Below are 20952 nucleotides of genomic sequence, written 5' to 3' on the forward strand. Positions count from 1 at the left end.
ATGAAACGTAGATTACAACAGACGTGTCGACTGACCAAAATGCTGATAAGGCCTCTCCTGGTGTCCTAGTATCCTGGAGTTGATCATTAACCTACAGTGAATGCAGCAGCCTGGCTACAGCAGTATATCATTGCAGCAGTAACAATGTTATATTGTTTGCAATAATTAAACACTGGATAGGAGTCCCGTTATCACCGAGACACTATAACATCATAATCAGCCCGTAACCATGAAAAGCCAGTTCTGAGACGGTCAGTTATTGGAAGGCTAATGTTGGAGGTCATATTAAAGTCATACAGTGTGCAACCTTATTTATTACTTATAAAATTACAACATGTGATTCTATCAGTATAATCAGTATTTCAATGTACAAAAAATATTATCCCAAGAACTGAGCGTTATTAAAAGTAATAAAATTAAATTAAAATGTAAATTACAAATGCACCATTCAAATTATAAATGAAAAAATTATGATTAAGTTCTAATATAGTGTATACTTAAATACCCCCCAGAATACTCCCTAAAAATGGAGTTTTGAAATGGTAAGCTCTCAACACTGAAGCTGTTGAGCTGAAGTAAATGACAAGCTTTTATCCTTATGGGTGCAAAAAATACAAAAAACACAACATTACATTTGCAAAGTGAGGAGTGTTATACCAGTGCTCTCATTTTTCTTGAGTAGAATGTGTTAAAATGCTCTTTACCTTGCCTGAATGCATTGAGAACCTCAGGACATGTGTCTGGTGTTGATTAACCAGACGGAGCAGCGTGGGAAACACAGTGGTATTAGGGATTCGGTGAATTTGTGCCCAGACGGTAGTGTCTAGTGGGACACTGAGACAGAGAGCTATTGGGAAAACATCTGGAAATAGAATGAGACAACACAGCTCTTAACCACAGAGACAGATCAACACTTATTGGAATCTGGAGGTAACTTAGGCCATTCATGGCTGGTAAGTAAAGCCTCAGATGTTAAGAAGGGCCTAATATGAGGTTATACAGTATTATTTCATGGGTGTGCTAAATGCTATTACAAAGTCTGAACACGTTTTAACAGGTTACTTTTATCAAAGTAAGAAATAAGATGGAGAAACATTTTTGATGTTTATTGTTAATATCTGGTGTATCTAGTGATTTAAGTGTCCAGAGTGAACAGTCCCAAAGCCTTTGATGAGTGAATGCTAGCAACACTGCTAGCCATGACATTATAACCTGGTAGACTTCGGTAATTCTGCTTCACACCTGTCACTACTTTACTGGAAAAATAGTGCACCAGATGCACCAGCTGAGTGTGCTTAACAATCACCTGGGGGATCCCAACAGCAGCCTACTGTAATACTGATTCATAGCCTTATTATTATATGCTGCTTAATAAACTGCATAATTACCTGTTGCTGTATATTTAACATGCTGGAAGTGCCTTTGTTTGTAGCTTTCTGTTTACATATAGAGTATAATGTAAAATGGACATAGAACAAGTTGTATGTGATATCCAGGGCCGGAGTGGGACACTTTTTCAGCCCGGGAGTTTCATGCGCAAATCCGGCCCAAAATTATTTTTCCCTCCCAATCGGCCCAAACTAGAGACTGACATGAGCCGGCCCATCGGGAATCATCCAGAATCTCCCGATTAGCCACTCTGGCTCTGGTGATGTGTAATAGGCTTGAAACAAGTTTTTAAATTATTTAGCATTGTTCAGTGTGTTTTATGAGAGACAATGAATGAGACATAATTTTGAATGCAGAATTGTATTGGATACCTTTTTCTTTTATAAGGGGAAAATAAAAAGCAAGAATTTCTTTTTGAAGCTTAAGCCAATTATTGAGTTTAGCATATTCTGTATGAATGTAATAATTGTATTTGAAGCTGTTTTTGTAGAAAGATTATTTTGAGGAATCCAAGATTACTCTGATACTCTGGAATCCAAGTAGTCTCTGATACTACTTGACTTTGTTTTGTACCTTTAAAATTATTTATGTATTGCAAGTTAATTAATTGATATTAATATTTAGAAAAAAGAAACAGTGTCCAGTTAAACACCAACATTTCAGAAATGTTATGTATAATGAAAATAGACAGAACAGAGAACTGATAGAAGTATTATGAATTTTCTGCTTCTGTATATCCGCAGGTCCTCTGGTAGCGTTGGCCGGTTGTGTGTTGGGTGCCGTTCTCTTTCTTGCACTGATTGCCCTGACAATATATTTGTTGTGGAAGAGGAGACAGGACCAGAGACAATACCAACAGCTGATCAGCACTAGCCCGACGATCCCATCATGCACTCCTGTCCTCCAGACGCCAGCAAGCAGCAGCTATGGGTGGCCTAATCTTACTGTTAACCCCACGCGAGCGGTAAGATGAATCACGCCTGGTTCCATATGATGTCAATTCTGCTCTGCTCTCGTGCGTCACAGCTTGGCTGGAGTTCCCTTCTTTCTCCCTCCGTGCTTCAAGAATTCAACCCATCCTGGAGCGATGGATGGGAGGGAAGAAGACGAGGAGGAAGGGCAGGACCGCCGACATCACGTCCAGCGCGGCTCTCTAACAGTGGGCAGTAAGTCGTTATATACCAAAAGTGAAGTGAGCAGCACAAACCTGTTCACAGCAACCTCTAAGCCCTCACCTAGAGTCCTTTCTGATTCTCCATCATTTCCCCTTTCCCTGCACGCCACTGCCTAACTGTCTGGAGGCTGGTTCCCCCTGGGCAGCCTGAGACCAGACCTGTACCGGCTGCCCTCGGAGCCCAGCGAGTGGGTCCAGCCCGGCGGCTCCACCGTCCGCCTCTGCTTCGCTGTGCAGTACCAGCAGGAGCACGAGCAGCTGGTGGTCTCCTTGCTCCGAGCTGCCAACCTGCCTGCCCACTACCAAGGGAACGCCACGCTGATCAAGCTGCACCTCCTGCCGTCTGACGACAGGCGGCACCGTCAGGCCAGGGCCCAGAGCAACGGCTGCCACGCCCAGTTTAAAGACAGCTTTGTGTTTCAGGTATGTGTTGATCTAAGAATTAGAACGGTTTTAGGATATAATTACCTTATCTCTTAGGACGAATAAAAAAAAAGATATTTGATATAGAGTTAGAATTTATACTTGGATAAGAGATTATTTTTAAATCGTATTTTTTAAATTCCAGTAATGCGAGGTGGGAGGAGACAATGTAATGTCCCCACCTAAAGACCTTCATAGAAATAGCATAAAGTCACTGTTACGTCAAGAAATAACTGACTGAGACTTTAATGATTTATTATGCTGGTATACATGGTGCTCCATGTGCTAGAGTGTGCTGAATCCCACCCCCTCTTTGCAGGTGTCTTATAACAGCATAGACCAGTGCACCCTAAGCCTGAGCGTGTACAGTGTAGACCGTCTGAGAAAACATCACATGATGGGGCGTATTCTCTTCCCTCTTAGACACTGTGACCTAAGAGAGGCATCAGGCAAAGTCCTATGGAGGGACCTGGAGACTGGGCGTGACCTGGTAGACAAGCAGTCACGCATATGTTTTTTAATCCAGTGTCTGCCTCCTTTTTCTGTTCTTTTATGGGAATATATAGCTAATGATCTAAACTCATGTTTCTGTATTGTAATTGTGGATAACACTATGTAAAATATGTGCTCTCATTCTTCACTCAAATAACCATATTCAATATTAGTTTTGGCATGGCTACTAAATGGCTATTTACAGTAGATCTTGAATAATGCACCTCAAGATTATAAGTAATACACCTGGAGTTTATGAGGGTGAAAGGTTACCTCCTTTCTGTTATGAACAGCTGCTTTCAAAGCATGGAGATATCCAGGTGTCTCTAAACTACAACAGGTCTCTACAGCGCCTCACGGTGGTTGTGCTTAGAGCTCGAGGACTCCAGTGCCTCACTGATGCAGGTGAGAATCTTGCAATTATTGCTTCAAACTTAAATTTGACCATAAATATATTATTATGTACCTACTTTTATTACTATTACTATGAATGTATTTTTTCAAAAAGCTCATATAAAGGTGCAAATGTGAAAGGTTAGAGTCTCATCTATAATGTAGATAGGACAGGTGTTTGTGTCCAGGTTTCTCTGCAAATACACACTCAGGTGGTGAAGACAAAGTGGACTTCAGCAGCCAAAGGCAGTGAGCCCACTTTTAATGAAAAGATGACCTTTAGGCTCCTCCCCCTGCACCTGGATGCAGCCTGTCTGTGCCTGGAGCTTCAGCAGGTGCACCTGCAGGACTCTGACCAACGTCCACCAAGCACCAGCACCCAAACACCAAGTACGACAGCGCAGCGCAGCACAGTGGGGTCAGACACCCCAAAAACATAAAGAGCTGACATTCTGAGACTTACGGCAGCATCAGCGTACGTGACATTGTGGTGTGAAATATGTCTCTGATTCCCACTTCCCTACAGCGTCTCTAGGAGTAGTGGTTATTGGGCCATTCATGTACGCCAGGGGCAGCGCACTGGAGCACTGGAATGAGATGGTCAGTAAATCCCAGGAGCTAGTCAGGCAGTGGCACGGACTGGGACTGGCCCATGCCCTCCAGAGCCCGCCATGAACAGCAGGATTCAACGCCCGGTGTTGGTCTTAAAAAAGATGTCTAAAAGAAAACCGGTTTTGTATCATCTGCACATAATGCAGTTATTTCACAAGGGTCATATATATATATATATATAGTAAGTAACAAACATTGCCCTCTATGCATAGAGAAGTATGCATGAAAAAAAGAAGAAAATTTTATTATTTTTAATGCACAAATAAATAAAATAATTCCTAACCATTGTTTTTTAACACAAAAATGAAGCATACATGATAGCATTAGACAGAACTACATAGTTTGTTAATTAATCATGCAGTGTATTAATAAAATTCATTCATGGCCATATTACAGTGTAAACAAAACAGGGGTACATATGTAGGTGTTGCTTAGGACAGTGGCATAAAAATTAGAAGTGGCAAACATTTCAGTGTCTTGTTTCTGTCATGTTTCAGACACTTTATAATCTTTTTAAAGGAAACTAAGGTTTTTTTAAGCAATGCATTGCATATTGTCTTAGCTGAAAATATGAATACAAAGCTCTGTGATCACTGCATTTACAGCTGAATAACTAGGTGTTCTTATATGGTGCTTATATGGCATGGGTAAGCCAACTGCTCTGAATCCAAAACACTGAATGTGGTTTTAGCTTCTCTGCAGCAGCCCATGGGATCCCCCAGAGTAAGGCCTCTTAGGTTCTTAGGATACAGTGCTGCCTACACCCCATCTGATATTAAGCACAAAGCTGAGAAACACTTAATCTACCACATTTAGTCTCCGCTGCAGACCTCTCCTTCTGCAGACCTGCAGAAAACCAACATTATTCAGAATTCATTCCCAATGCATGAGCCACAAATATCAATGGCCTCATATCTTTGACACATTGAGAAGATCATAGATCAAGGGTGTTATTTTAGGAAGCATGTGAGAAGTGAGTTTTACTTCATATGAAAACAATACATTTGTAATGTAACTCCTCTGATTCTGTGTAAACATTTTGTAATGCCACTTTTGCAGAGCGATAAGGAGGCAAACAAAAATGATGAGAAGAATGAGATTTAATATGGGCAAATCCACAGTCATAATCATTAAGGCAGTCCAGGGTTGAATAACCAGATTGTTCAGAGATACAGACACGATTTACATGAATTAGGTTTAGACATGTTTAAATATAATGTCCACAAAGAAACACTGACCTGAACAGCTGTACATTAAACAAAGACTAGCAGGCAAACAAGGGAAACAGAGGGCTAAAATACAAGACACTAACTAGTAACTTAACAAGGAACACATGAGAACAATTACAAAATACACATTTCTTTCCCAGTACAGAGTTGAATAATTTCTAAACAAATGCCCCCTTAAAGGTTCATTTTAGTTGACCAACAGTACTCACAAGAACACATGAAATGCTGCTCTTAGGAATATTCCTCACAGAGTGCTTTATAATACAGCTTGGGGCAGCAGCCCGATCCAAGTGCCAGCTCGTCTTGTGTCTGTTGTGTACATCCCAGACTGGAATGGAGTATCTCTGAACCACTTCCACACTTAGAAAGTGTGACCACTGCTTCAGTCAAACCACAGTCGTGGCTGATTCAAAGCCCAGTGAATGCTGGAAGGTGGCGTGGAACACTTGTTCTCCATAAACACTACCACTTAGAGCTGTCCTCCGGCCCCATACCTGCCAGGCAGCACAGAGCCAGCAGACAGGAGCTCACCAAGGCCTAATATCGCTGTGGTCCTACAGCATGACCACCAGGTGGGGAACAGCCCAGAGTCTAAGAGACCTCTCCTGCTGCAGACCTGCAGAAAACCAACATTGTTCAAAATATGATTCACAATGTATGAGACACATATCTATGGCTTCATATATTTGTCCTGTTGAGAAGATCATAGATGAAAGGTGTTATTTTGGCAAGCATGTGAGAAGTGATATTTACTTTATCTCCATATGAATTTTCATGAATTTAAAGAGATCTTGTGGCTAAGAGCACAAAGTTTAAAAAAACCACGCCAGTGTTCTGCATAGCAGATTCTCCCGACGGCCTGGCGCATGTACAACAGCAGAACCTGCTCCTCAGTGAGCAGAAACGTCAGGAGAGCTGACACAATGCCTGCCTCAAAACAGCCATCTCAGGAACTGATAGGACCTGTGAAAACACCATGAAATGAAAGAAAAAGGTGTGTACATCAAAATGCAAAATGGCCTTTTCAAAGTCAAAATCAGCTTTATTGTCAAAATACATTGTATTATATTTATACCCTCCCTGGCAAGTTTGACTGTTTGTACAATGAGGAAACTTTTCCTTCTTAGAGCCTGAGCCAGGACAGGCAGAATGCCACTCCTTACCACCTGTTCAGCTGTTTCTATCTGATCAGTGGTGCATACACATCCACACACACCCATATATACAGGCACACACAAAGACACAGTAAACCTCCAGTGATCATTAAAACATAATCAAATGAGTTAAATAGAGTTTCTACACTAACGACAAGACAGTATGCATAGTTATAAGACATTTCTAACCAGTCAAAAAAATGTTAGCATGCTTAAAATGAACAAACATAGTGGATTAAGGGCATGTCTGGATCGTATTTACATAGCCAGCAGTCTTTCATTGATGGTCGGGCTGTGTAAGTATCAGTGTGAAGAACACAGGCTGGCTAATCAGCCTTATAACTCAATGGATTCAACGCACACAAAGCAGGATTAATGGGTCTCTGTGTTTTTAAGTCCATAAAGGATCACCTGATGGCTCTCCTGCAGCTGTCATGCACCCAGTATAGTTAACCATATGCCATTTATTCCCAAAGAAACATAAGTAGGTTTGCACTACTTAGGGACCTTGACTGCTTATTAGATAATATCTCCATCAATGATACTCATTTCTCTCCAAAGTGTGTCCAAAAGGGGTTTCGGTTCCTCCTCAACAAGGTCAGGAGTCACACTAATGGCATTTAAAGCAGCACTAAGTGCATCTGTAAAAAATAAACCAATAAAAACAAAACAAACTAATGAGAGGTCATGTTCTATAATCCTGGATATATACAATTTCACATTTAATTGTAATCAAAATATAAAAAATGTAATGTCAAAATAAACAAGAAATAAAGCAATATTAAGGCACTGAGTTTTTTAAAGCTATTTGTTTACATCATCCATTATCCATTATCCTCCGCTTCAAGTTTCAAACCACCCTGGTCACCTCGGCCCGAGTGATGGACAAAACCCCAGAAGATCCTCAAAATATTCTCAGGATTCTTCCACTGTATCCTTCCACTGCATAACGACATCCCCTGTTCAGGTCAGCAGATCTCCAGCTTCACCATATACAGTGTTGGTTGGGAACTGCTTTTCCCTCCTGAGTTGCCTGATGGTTTACCAGAATGTTCTTGGAGCCTATTGAAAGTCACTTTCCATGGCCTCACTGAACTCATCCCACACTCAAGGTTTTGCTTCTGCGACGGTCAAAGCCACAATCTGCTTCTCTCTCTCTCTCTCTGATCCTTAGCTGGCGATCTGCTGCGGACATTTCCGTAGCCAGTACGCTGCTGTAGGTGCCGATGGTTCTCGAACTTGGCTCACAACGTTTTTCCATTCCTTGCTTGGGTTAGATTCAGGCGTTGGTTCTGCAGATCCTTTTCTATCTGCTTTATCCAGGTTTTCTTTGAATTTTCTGAATTTTCTGAATTTTCCAGTGGTTGGGCCAGACTTTCCAAAGCAGTTGGTGTGGTATCCGGGACTCGCTCATCCTACACACATGTCCAAACCACCGAAGGCGTTGTTGTTGGATCATCTCTTCGATGGTCAGTTGCTTAAGACACCTTGCTCGAATTGTGTCATTGGTGAGACGGTCCCGGAGGGAGACTTTAAGAATTTGTCTGAGGCATCGCATTTGGAAGGCCTCAAGCTTGTTTGTATCCATCTTGAGTAGGGTCCACGCTTCTGCTCCGTAGAGGAGAATTGGTAGAACAAGTGTCCAGAAAATGCGGATCTTTGTTGCTGTTGCAATGTTGTCTTTCTTCCAGAGACACCACCTAAGTGAGGCGAATGCTGCAGTCGCCTGTCCAATTCTAGCCCGGATGTCAAGTGAGGAGGTCACTTTCTTCGCTTGAACAAGGGATCCGAGATATTTGAAGACTTCTACTTGCTCAATCTGTTCTCCCTCAAGGTGTACATGAGCAAGGGATCCATCTGTTGTCAGCACTTTTGTCTTGGCCGCATTGATCTTGAGGCTGCATGATGCAGCAGTGCGGGTGCGGGCGATGTCATAGAGAATGTCAGTGGCTTCTGCGTCATCCTCAGAGGCCACTGCGCTGTCGTCAGCAAACATCAGGTCATTTAGATGGTGATCAACACTGAACTGAACACCATCTCGTCCTTGGAAGACTTTCCTCATGATGGCATCAACCACAGCATTGAATAGAAGAGGTGAAGATGCGTCTCCTTGACGGACGCCAGTTCTGACAGTAAACTGTTCTGACAGCTAATTTCGGATCCGTACCTGGCTGGTTGAGCCATCATATGCTTTTTGGAGGAGAGAGATGACTTTTGGTGGGATGTGCTCAACCTCCAAAGTTTTCCATAGCGCTGGCCAATGTATGCAGTCAAATGCAGATTTGAAGTCAATGAAGCAGAGGACTGTCCGTCTGCCACATTGTATTCGTTCTTCCATCAGTTGGCGAAGGGAGAAGATTTGGTCAATGCATCCTCGTCCAGGCCTGAACCCGGCTTGTTCTTCTCGGCTTGTTTGTTCCCAGTGTTTCTGGAGCCGTGACTGGATGATTTTCATGAAGACTTTGCCTAAGATTGATAATAGACTGATGCCGCGGTAGTTCTTACATTCCTGGCTGTCATCCTTCTTATGGATTGGGATGATGATTGCCTTCTTCCATTGAGATGGTATGTCCTCTGAGCGCCAGATCTTTATGATGAGGAGGTGAAGACGACGTGATAGGACTTCTCCGCCAGCCTTGATGGCTTCTGCAGTAACTTGGTCAACTCCTGGCGCCTTTCCATTCTTCAATGCATGGATGGCCGTCTTGACTTCTAGCTCTGTTGTTTCTGTATCAGCCATAAGCATCATAGGCGGGCCTATATCTGGTGGTTCCATGGATGGTCCGGTTGGCGGATTGTGATTATACAGTCCTTCGAAGAATTGTCTCCAACGTTCAAGCCGTTCACCAGGTGACTTCACAAATCCTCCATCTGCCTTCTTGATGTTGTCGTTGGTAGATGTAGTTCTTCCGCTAAGTCATTTCAGGGTTTGATAGATAGTTCTGTATTTGTGTTTTGCTGCTGCTTCTTCCAGCTCTTCTGCCACCTGGTTCCAATAAACGTCCCGTTTTTCTTTCATCTTTTGTCGGACCTCACGGTTGAGTCGCCGATACTGGTTGTGGTCAAGCTGCTTTGCTTGTTTCCGTTTTGCCACCAGGTCTAAGCAGTCGTCTGATATCCAAGGCTAAGTGCGGCGAGGAATTGGTGGGCAGAGAGGCTTGACACACTCCATAATGGCGGTGGAGATGCATTGCTCCTCGTCATTCACGTCATCTGACACCATCAGAGTCTCAAAGCGGTTTGCGAGGCTGATTTGGAATTTCTCCTTGACCACTGGGTCCATTAGCTTCTTCCAGTTCAGTTTTGATGTTGGTCTGGGCCGTGGTTTAGCACGTTGCAATTTTAGATGGATCTTGGCACGGACAAGATGGTGATCGGATCCACAGTCTGGTCCTCTCATAGCTCTGACGTCCCGTAGTGATGATCGAAATCTGGAGCTAATGAGGATGTAGTCTAAGACTGCAGAGTCCTTGCCTGATGGGTTCCGCAAGGTCAGTTGGTGCCTGAGTGGGTGCTGGAACAAGGTGTTACCAATGACCAGGTTATTGGCTGAGGTGAACAAGAGGAGGCGGAGGCCATTGTCATTTGTGGTCCTGTGCCCAAAGGCCCCTATCGTTGATTCCCAGCCGGCTCTTTCCTTGCCAACATGGGCGTTGAAGTCACCAGCTATGATGGTCATGTCTGTTTTGGGAATCTGATCTAATGCTTCTTGGAGTTGGCAATAATAGTCCTCTTTAACTGAATCGGGGCTGACTTCTGTTGGTGCATAGACAGAAAAAATGTGTGTTTTGACTGTCCCATTTAATGTAATGATAGCCAGCCGGCTGGAAATAGGCTGGAATGCGATGACGCTTCGGTTGGCTCAAGAATCTAGCATAAATCCGACGCCAGCCTGGTGTTTGGCATCACCGGAATAATGTAAAGTCATTCCCTCATCGGTCGCTGGAGGATGAATGGTCATTTGTCCAGAGCCAGTGAGTCGTAGTTCAGATAAGGCTGCAATTGATATCCCAGAGTTGTAAATTTCTTTGGCAATAATTTCTTTTTGACCGACTTTGTGGCCTGTTCGAACGTTCCAAGCGGCCATTTTGGTGCCGATTTTTGGCGTGGTGAATTTGGTCATATTTTGGTCATACAATCTGCTTAGCCCTCCTGTACTCGTCTGCTGCTTCCAGAGTCCCACAAGCCAACCAGGCCTGATGGAACTCTTTCTTCAGCATGACAGCCTCCCTTACCCAAGTTGTCCACCACTGGGTTGGGGGATTGCTGCAGCGACTGGCACCGACACTCTTGCGGCCACAGCTCTAGTCTGCCACATCGACAATGGAGGCACAGAACAAGGCCCACTTGGACTCAATGTTTCAGGTCTTCCTCGGGATGCACTCAAAACTCTGCCGTATGTGGGAGTTAAAGATGTTCCTCTGCCAACGTTCATATCAAACTCTCACGATACGTTTGGGTCTGCCATGCCTGTCTGGCATCCTCGGCCGCCATCTGATCCAACTCACCACCAGGTTGTGATCAGTTGACAGCTCAGCTCCTCTCAGTACTCGAGTGTCCAAGACACGACTACAAGTCGATCATCAAACTGTGACTCCCGAAAAGAAGTCCAGAAAAAAAGTCCATCCCCACTTGAGAGGATTAGCTCCAGAACATAAACTGTGTGTTGAGGTGAGCCCAACTATATCTAGTTGGTATCTCTCAGCCTCACACCCCAGCTCAGGCTCTTTCCCAACCAGAGAGTTTACGTTCCATGTCCCAAGAAGCCAGTAGTGGAGGATCAGTACGCCAAAGCCCCCGCCTTAGGCCACCACCCAATGCCTGGCCTGGGCTCCATGGGTAGAGACCCAGCCACCAAGCACTCGCCAAGGAGACTCTCCCTCCGGGCCTGGCTCCAGGGTGAGGCCCCGGTAACCCTGATCTGGGCGAGGGAGTCTGTGTCCTGCTATTTGTGAATTCCATAGGGTTTTTTTTTATCACTCTTTGTCTGGACTATCACCTAGGACCAATTTGCCTTGGGAGACCCTACCAGGGACATTTACATCATTACAGTGGTATTCTACACAAGCCTCCCTCTCTCAATCACTTGCACTGTATGTGCTGAATGTCTAAAACTGCTTGTTTTATAGATAGCCTCTCTATAGATAGACCCGTCACATAATTCTGTAGATGAATTCGTTCACCAAGGATATGGGCATTGGATTTAGTAAATTTAAGTAAATGCACTGAGATAACCTCCATATAAATATAACTAAAATGAACCATAGAACACAGAAATAGATTTACTCAATTGACATAAACCAAATAGTAATACAGTAATAAGTAATGTAATGTAATCAACATACCATGAGCATATGAGTCAAGACAAGATGGCAAAATAAGTCATTTAAAAAATCATCTTTTAATAAACACAAATGAGCAGTCTGAAGTACTTTCTGAATACAAGCTATAGTCATTCACTAATTACTCCGTACACGACATGTAGAGATTCAAAAAAGAGAAAATATATAAATAGTCCATAAATCCTTTTGCAAAAATCTGAAATTTGTCATTGTCCATAGACAGATAAGGCATTATTCAATTTAAATTGCTTTGTGATAACAAAATAACAGAATCAGCAGTAATGTCATATTCAAATGACTGTAGACATGGGTTTCACTTCAGCAATGTCCTGCACTTCTCAAAAAACATCAGTTTGATGCATTCCAACATTAAATATGCTCCATGTACACATGATCTTCAGTCAAAGCAAAAAGGAAAATGGAACAAAACATAAGACATGAAACAAAATGTCGAACAGTAAACAGCTTTTTGAACTGAAATATCCTGAATGAAATAAAACACCTTCCCTGCCAAATGATTTGTCCAAAGGCTAATTTTCTTTATCTACAGTTGACAGGAAAAAAAAAACATTTTAGAAGTCCAAAAAAAAAACAGTTTTAACATTTGAAAGCAATGAAAAGCCTAACAAAGCAACACTAAAACGTGCTTTCTAATGAAAGAAACTCAGCACGCACAGCTTGGGGTGGCCCATGGTGGCCATTACGCCAGGCCTGCACTGGTAGCCCCAAGCCCACTCGATATGGTCTCATATCCCACAGACACCAAGGTGAGGACGCTGCTCTCTATATCTGTGGACTGGGGGACCTGTGGAACCACGGGATCCAGGCGCATCTGTTTGCCTTTCTTTCTGCCTCTCTTGCCCTTGTCTTTGGGTTTGCCATCCTCCGTGGCGGCCTTGGGCTTACGGGTGCGTTTCCGGGTCCTCTTGATGGGCAGCTCTGGCTTGGGGTCCGTGTTACCAGAGAGGATGCGGATTTGCCGGTCGATTACTGCGTCGATAATGTCGAGGGCCACGTCCATCATGCCATTGCCAAGGCCGTGCGTGACGTTGGAAAACAAGCGACTGTTTGCCGGCTCTTTAAAAACTTTCCGCATCTCTTCCAGATAGTTCCTGGCACACAAAATCACAAATTACCTAAATATCACAAAGGCATTGTAAAGCAGATTGCTTGAAATATGTTCAATGTCATGTGTAAAGCAATGTAAAACAATTTAGTTGGATGCACGCATTCTAGAAAGCATAACATTACCTGGTTTCAATAATTTTTGACCAGTGTTGCACTTGGTTTGTCTCTGGCAGTAACTGTTTCGCCATGTTCTCATAATCCACATACTGTAAAGCAAAATCTTTCATATCTTTACACAATGCTGCTGTGTCACCTAAAAAAAACACAAATAGGATGAATCATTTTCTAGATTTTACTTAGGTGTAATGCATAAGGATATGTCAAGGTAACCGCTTCAATATATTATTTAAATGGACCATTTTCTCTATAAGCTATGTGAGTGAAGATCATGGATGAGTATGGTCAAATCTCACCCTCAGTGAGTTTGGAGAAAGAGCTGGACACTGCTGTATTGGTGCTTGGTGACAGGCCAAAAACATTCAGTGATTCTAGAAGAGTTTTTTTACTAGCTGGACCTCGGCTCACTCTAGTGTAGGCAGCCAGAGATCTGAGAGACATCTTCTCAGGCGGCTCCAGTCTCCGTTTTACTTCCTCATAATGGATATGGTACTTCCGTGCCTTCGAGCTCTTCATGTTAGGGTCTAACAGGGAGGCCACTTCTGCAAAGGGGACCTGTAATGAGGACCTGGCTCCATCCTGAGAAGCTGGTACACTCTGGCTCTCTGAGGGGCCTTGTGTAGGAACATGGACTTGTGTCGGGCCATGGCTTTGTGCTTGCCCGTGGCTTTGAGAGTGGACATGGCTTTGTGCTTGCCCGTGGCTTTGAGACTGGACATGGCTTTGTGCTTGCCCGTGGCTTTGAGAGTGGATATGGCTTTGTGCTTGAACACGAGCTTGACTATGGCCATGTAGTGGCATCTGGACTTGCGATGACATCTGGACTTGTGATGGAACTGTATGCTGTACATTTTGACATGAGACGTCTTGTGGAATGACGTGCTGTGTAATGATCTGTGCAATATTTGGGGGCTGTGGCGGAGTCTGATACATTGTAATGATGGGATTCCCAACAGTCACATGGACAACCTCATTGTTTGAGGGTACAGGGGGCATATGCATTCCAGAAGATGGATCCATTTTCAGTCTTTTCCAAGATTAATCACTTTTGGTTTAAACCAAGTGGCACCAAATGGTTTTAACGTGTTCTTTGCTGTTCTTGTAAAATTACTGTAACTTCCTGACTGTATTTTTGTTACTGTAATATTGAGGTTAGCTTTTAAAGTATGTATAAAACAATCGTTGGTTCCTCATAAGAAACTGAGCCAGTAACTGTAAAAATAATAAACAAACACATATCATCTTTGTTGTTAATGTCCTTTAACACATCCTTTTATCTACATTACATCGGTTTACTCAGTGTTACGTAACAAATTACAAAGTTATGTAACATAACTAACTTTACGATACAGTATTGTTAAAGCTAAACTGATTATTAGAGAAATTTTAATAAACACATCTATCTATCTATCTATCTATCTATCTATCTATCTATCTATCTATCTATCTATCTATCTATCTATCTATCTATCATATTTTGAGCAAATAATGTAAGCACATTCGTGACATCACATATCACTAACGTCACTCCACAGCGCAGCTAAGTGAACTTTACAGTTGGCGGGCGCGCCTGCTGTGGAGTGATGTTAGATGGCTGGTAGGCTTTCGGTGATTGGAGAAACAAGATGGTTCTTTTATCCAGTTACGTTAGGTACAGAATATGAGCAGTTATTATTGCGTGCTTGAAACTTAAAGCTTGGTTTGATTAGTTTTTCCCCCAAGTACAAAAATATTCTAACTCTGCGAGATTGGTTAAGTGCATACGGGTAGACTTTAAAAGCAAAGATAATCCACTTGTTTTCACGAACAGTCTCTAGGCAGGCCAAAAGGCTCGACGGGGAACCGTCATGCTTGAGACGTGATAAGGAAAGGTTTCGTATAATCAGTATCTCCAAATCAGGTCTGACTTTGCTACTTATGATTTATAACACTAACCTTGAATCAGATGCAAGTTGCTGACAGTATTCTTACTTACCGCTCTATGGTTAGAGTCGTATTTAAACCTTGCTGATCCTAGAACAGTCCATGGCGAACCGATCGAAGGTCTCCTTCTTCCCCGATGGTGTTTCAGCGGGTTGCAAATCAGCAGACGGAGCAACGTCGCCATTGCTATTCTATCTCGCATCCTTATTGGTCAATGATCTTGTCAATCACGTGCTACACGTATTCAGTATGTCTGAACGTCACGTCAATCATTCTACGTCATAGTTAAGAGGTGGGACATCCGGAGCTTAAAGTGGCTCAACAACAAAGACAAGATACCAAACGCAGAAAGCGTAGATGTCTGTTAATCTCCGATTGAAGTTATGAAACATTATGACCAGCCCGTGAGCCCAGTTACGTGATCTATATGTTATTTGAAACCTCACATCAACTCTCCAATCTACTATTTAAACCGGTTATTTTGCTGTTACACTGAAAAGGCTCCGTTGTCTGTTTGTACTCTTGCTGCACAAAACTGTCGTGCTTTCCTTTAGTAAAAGCTAGACATGCCTAACTCCTTGTAATCAACAAATGCTCGTTTTGTTTCCACTATCTACATGAACCACTAGATGGCGTCGGGTAACTAGCCACTAGCCTCATTAGTCTAAGCAGCTTTTTGCGTGTCTACTGTTAGCAGGTGTATTTTTTTCTCTCTCTCTCTCTCTCTCTCTCGCTCGCTCGCTCCTTTTTTGTTTAAACTAACAATCACAAACATCACAAGTATGGTGCATGCTATAAGGATAATGAAAAATGAAAATGTGCCATATTTTGTCAATTGTGATTTTTACACCCCAATCGAAATTTGTCCTCTGCTTTTAACCCATCTGTGCAGTCAGAACACACACACTAGTGATTAACTAGGGGGCTGTGGATCACACGTGCCCAGAGCGGTGGGCAGCCCTAGCCCAGCGCCCGGGGAATAGTTGGGGTTAGGTGCCTTGCTCAAGGGCACCTCAGTCATGGCCTGTCTGGGAATTGAACCCACGACCCTCCGGTCACAAGACCAGTTCCCTAACCGCCAGGCCATGACTGCCCTAAAAATGTATGATCAGGGGAGAGTGTGAACACAGTTCCCCACTGCCAGAAATTATGCAGTCGAGATTCCCGCATTTGGGGAATTCGCAAGGGTCAGCACAGCCTGAGTGCAATGGCTGAACCTCACCTTGGGCGAACCACCTTCCTGATCATGGTCTCACCCCTGCCAGGTAAGTATGGAAATAATAATACTGGAAAGACTAGATAATCAAGAGAAATACCCACTGGGTTTGACAAATATGCCAATGCTTTAGGAACTAGCTATTATATTTAACCCCATTGTTTGTCATATAATGCTATTACATTTTAATTTGGGTATGTTTACGATTTCTGTACCTTCTGTACTCAAAATAAAACAATAATCTACAAAACTACAGTCTTCATTAATGAAAAAGACTGACTAAATAACATAATGCACTCCCTCCTCTGAATATTCAACGTATACTTTAAATAATGGCAGTCCAGTTTGGACATAGAAAGTAAACCTCTGGCTCATTACTTTTCTAAAGGCCAATTGGACTCTGTTCTACCCAGTTTGATGAGACTGGAGATGCAGGTCAGTGACGCCCTGTGTTATGAAAGCAGATGTTCTTGTGAACCATGCCCTGGCCAAAAGTAATATCAGCAAACTACAAAAGCGAAAAAATAAAAATAAAAATTCTGAATGCCTTCAATCTATAACAAGTCTAAGGAAAATGTTCTCTCCCTAGTTACACTGAAAAGACCAGGTGAAGAGTGCAATGTCCAATGCTGTAGGAAGTGAAAGACATCCCATGTTAAACCAACTGGGATCCTGCAGACTAAGCTGAAGAGATTCAAGAAATTCTAGGAATATTAAAGAACTCAAGCCATTTTCGCAGTAAGAATGGGCTTGTTAAATTCCTCCTAACCATTGTACCAATCTGTTCTGCAACCACAGGAAACATTTTGTGAAGGTTGTTACTGGTAAAGGAGGTACATTCAGGTACCAAATTCAAGATGACAAAAATCTCCAGCCTGGATTGTGAATGTTTTAACAATGTGCTTAGTGTTGACTGGACAAATTTCACGCCAAAAAAAAAAGACTTACAAACATAATAAGCATTTGCACATTTTTGGCACAATATGCATAAAACAGTAAACGCTTTCCTGTTTCCAGGAAGGAACAGCATTAGTACATTCTACTATGTCATTTGAATGTGAAATTTTAAACAGTATAATTATGTCACTCATATAAATCCCCACTGTTTTGGCTTTTATATTCAGTTTCTGGTGCGATAAAATTCCCCTTACTATTTTATTTTTAATTTTCCAGAACATAATTCCAGTAACGAAATTCACACTCACGTAATTGCCTCAAAACCTTAAACACTTTCTTCTTTCACAGTGCAGTTCTTCTGAGTACAATACACCTTCCTACACAAAACTGTCATTGTCGAATTGTCTAACCAATATAGGCAGTCCAAGCAAAGCTTATCAGAGTTGCACATCTGCACAATACTACATGCATCCTCTCGGTTTACATGCAGGGCTCTTTTTTAAAGATTCTGTGTGATTGTCTGCAGCTGGCTGAATAAGCATGCTTTCTTGCTAGTCCTCCTATTTGCTGCATCTTTTAAGTCAACACAGACAGCAGCCATTTTAAATGCTTTACCTGACTCCTGACAGTTGCTATTTTATACATCTTCAAAACATGAGTTCATGTAGAACATGTTGATGGAGCAGCACGCACACGTGTCATAGCGCTAAATCTTTTTACATAGTGGATAAATGAGGTGTTCATTCATATGAATGGCCTGGTATGAAACATTTTCCTCGTTCAGAATTTCAAAGCCATCAGACGTTTATGTATGATGCAATTATGCTTTTTGAGAAAACTGATAATAAACTTCATAATAGCTTTAATAATAACTTAATAAAAAAACTTAAATAAGTTAGTCTGCATAAAATAATTACAAACTCCCCTAGAGCCATAAAAAGCCCATATATTTCCCAACATTTTCTTTGTTAAGCCCTGGGAATTTCATCTCCATCTTGGACATTATGATTAGTTAATGACATTAGTTCAGGCTTCATAATGCCAGCAGAGAGATCTTCGGTCATGAGCGAAACACCCCAGCAGTCTCCACTTCAAACACTATCTCACAGCAACATTGCGAACACCCGCGGCTTCTGGTGATAATTGATCTGTCTTTCTTCTGCTCTTGGTCTCGAGGGACAGATGAGGAGAATGGAAGCTACGCTATAAGCGCCACATTTTCATAGATCATAGGCACGCTGATGAGGGGAAGAACCCCTAAACCTCAGTTACTAGCCATGCATGACACTTGGTTTCAGGCTTGTGAAAAATCTAGTAGGGCATTATAAAGCATGTTGACTCCATTTGCAAAGAAGGGAAATGCCTGTTAATAATAATAATAATAATAATAATAATAATAATAATAATAATAAGAAGAAGAAGAAGAAGAAGAAGAAGAAGAAGAAGAATAATAATAATAATAATAATAATAATAATAATAATAATAATAAGAAGAAGAAGAAGAAGAAGGAGAAGAAGAAGAAGAAGAAGTAGTTCAATGTATGCAATTTTTTTAGTGCCCAGAACAAAATCAGCAATATCCTCCAGTATAAAAACACCACCAGAGTGTATGTGTGTGTGTGTGTATTTGTGTGTGTGTGAGTGTGTAAGCATGTTCATGTCCATGAGGTCCACATATGCATGTGTGTATTCATGCAGAATCTGGACCATTCTACCCACCACTAAAGACAATACAGCCACACAGTTCGCATGACTAAAATAGGCAAATTGAGGTCAATGCAGAAGCATTAGTGCACAGTGACAAACGTCTGTTGCCACCTTCACATTTGACCATGCCTGGCCTTAGGCAAAGTACCAAGGAGGCAAGACAAGGTTTGATCAAGCATTTCTCTCATTCGTTTCCATACCAACAGTCTTTGGCAGGGATTAGCTAAACTGGGAGGAAATTGGAAACTGAAGCTACCAGAGAGGGCAGCTAAGACAAATACCACATATGTACACGCATGTGCAAGGATATACATGTTTGTTATATGTTATACACTGTTTGGTTCGTTTATGAAGGCTGGAAATACTGTCTCTAAATTCCCTGTAGTCTCCTGTGCCTCACAGAAATCATTAGTGATTAGATTAAACACAGGTTTGCTGCTGTATTGTGTAAAGTCTTTCTGCTTGTTTTAACATTTAGCTACATAAACGCATGTCAGGTTTTTATTGCTACTGTCACGACTGTACTGAGAATCTGTTGTATCTGAATGATCCTTAAATTTGCAGTGAGAGTTGGAGGTGCTGGCAGCAATTTAACCATTGTGTTACCATGACAACCCCAGTATCTGTAGAAGTACCCCAGTAAGACTCTAGTCTCCTCCATTAAAGGCGATGGGGCACCATACACACTGGAGCACTGAGGTAATAATGACTGTAAAACACAGTGCTGTAGCTCGAGTCAAGAGGTCAGGAATGTGGGGAATGAAAGGATGTATTGATTGTAATGCATGGTAGTGTGGGAGAACTCACCCCATGGATGGGTCACTATGCATGCCAATAACAGAAGGTCACGCATAGGGTTCCCAGCTGCTGTTTGTACAATTATAGGCTGGGACGTGCTGCGTCAATCAGCCAAGCAGCCAATCAGCAACTCAAATAACATGTGTGTGTCTCTCTTTCTCTCTCTCTCTCTCTCTCTCTCTCTCTCTCTCTCACACACACACACACACACACACACACACATTTAACATATATACAATTGTATGTATATGAGCATACGTCTTTTCTGTGTACTTTTCTGTGACATATTTTTACTTTTTTAAATATACTGTTGCTTTCGTGCTTAGCCTGCTTATTTTCATTCATGCCTCCAGGTTTTAATAGCTATAATTTAGACCTTAAATTAGTATCTTAGCAGTAGGGAGAATAAATATTTGGGTAAATTGTAACTTTCTTTAAAAAGATCCAACAAGAAGTATAGTGGGCAATTAAGCAGGCTGGATCTTCAGTTTTCTGCAATGGAGAATCAAGATATGATCTTCGAGAAGGCAACCTGCTTTTATGATTTTTGGGCTCAGTGCTGGACATCCTGCTAGCCCTATTAGCCTGATGCTGTTGTTAATGCGTGCTAAATTTTGTTCATTTGTCATTACCATGAGTCAATCACAAGTAGGCCTACGTGGAAAGGTCTGGTGAGAAAATCTTTTTTCAAATCTACATTAAAAGTAAGCTTGATGGTTAATTTCATATAGAAGAATACATGTATATGGAATTAACCATTCTCAAAGGTCACAATTTATCGGCAGTAATTAAGTGCAACTCTGAAAAAATGTCTTTAAATTTATGCTAGAAAAGGCTTTATCAGTAATGTTAACAAAGCGGAGAAGATGACAAGGACTGATCAGTCATTCGACCAAGACGTGTTTCACAGTGATGAGGGCTAACGGTTAAGGCAACGAGCCGACAACATAACCATTCA

The 20952-nt window shown here is 42.0% G+C and overlaps 2 protein-coding genes and 1 non-coding gene across 4 annotated transcripts; 1 reads left to right on the plus strand and 2 right to left on the minus strand.

Moving 5' to 3' along the window:
* Positions 1-832: 832 nt before the first annotated feature.
* Positions 833-4637, plus strand: syt15 (synaptotagmin XV). Of its 2 annotated transcripts, none has more exons than XM_076998559.1 (8): positions 833-953; positions 2133-2353; positions 2456-2555; positions 2691-2986; positions 3306-3476; positions 3772-3883; positions 4046-4261; positions 4398-4637. In XM_076998559.1, the coding sequence occupies exons 1-8, from the start codon at positions 947-949 to the stop codon at positions 4544-4546; spliced, it is 1272 nt and encodes a 423-aa protein (XP_076854674.1). In that variant the 5' UTR covers positions 833-946; the 3' UTR covers positions 4547-4637. The 2 variants fall into 2 exon arrangements, with proteins under 2 accessions (XP_076854674.1, XP_076854673.1); XM_076998558.1 differs by having other exon boundaries at positions 2133-2319; positions 2416-2555.
* Positions 4638-12248: 7611 nt separating this feature from the next.
* On the minus strand, positions 12249-15576 carry LOC143510310 (uncharacterized). Its single transcript, XM_076999512.1, has 4 exons — positions 15429-15576; positions 13750-14665; positions 13460-13589; positions 12249-13320 (listed from the first exon to the last, which is right to left on the minus strand). The coding sequence occupies exons 2-4, from the start codon at positions 14471-14473 to the stop codon at positions 12909-12911; spliced, it is 1266 nt and encodes a 421-aa protein (XP_076855627.1). The 5' UTR covers positions 14474-14665; positions 15429-15576; the 3' UTR covers positions 12249-12908.
* Positions 15577-16485: 909 nt separating this feature from the next.
* Positions 16486-16649, minus strand: LOC143511065 (U1 spliceosomal RNA). The gene has a single exon (XR_013130140.1). It is a non-coding gene; the product is annotated as a U1 spliceosomal RNA (small nuclear RNA).
* Positions 16650-20952: the final 4303 nt, after the last annotated feature.

This window comes from Brachyhypopomus gauderio, chromosome 3, assembly GCF_052324685.1.
Source record: "Brachyhypopomus gauderio isolate BG-103 chromosome 3, BGAUD_0.2, whole genome shotgun sequence".
NCBI lineage: Eukaryota > Metazoa > Chordata > Actinopteri > Gymnotiformes > Hypopomidae > Brachyhypopomus > Brachyhypopomus gauderio.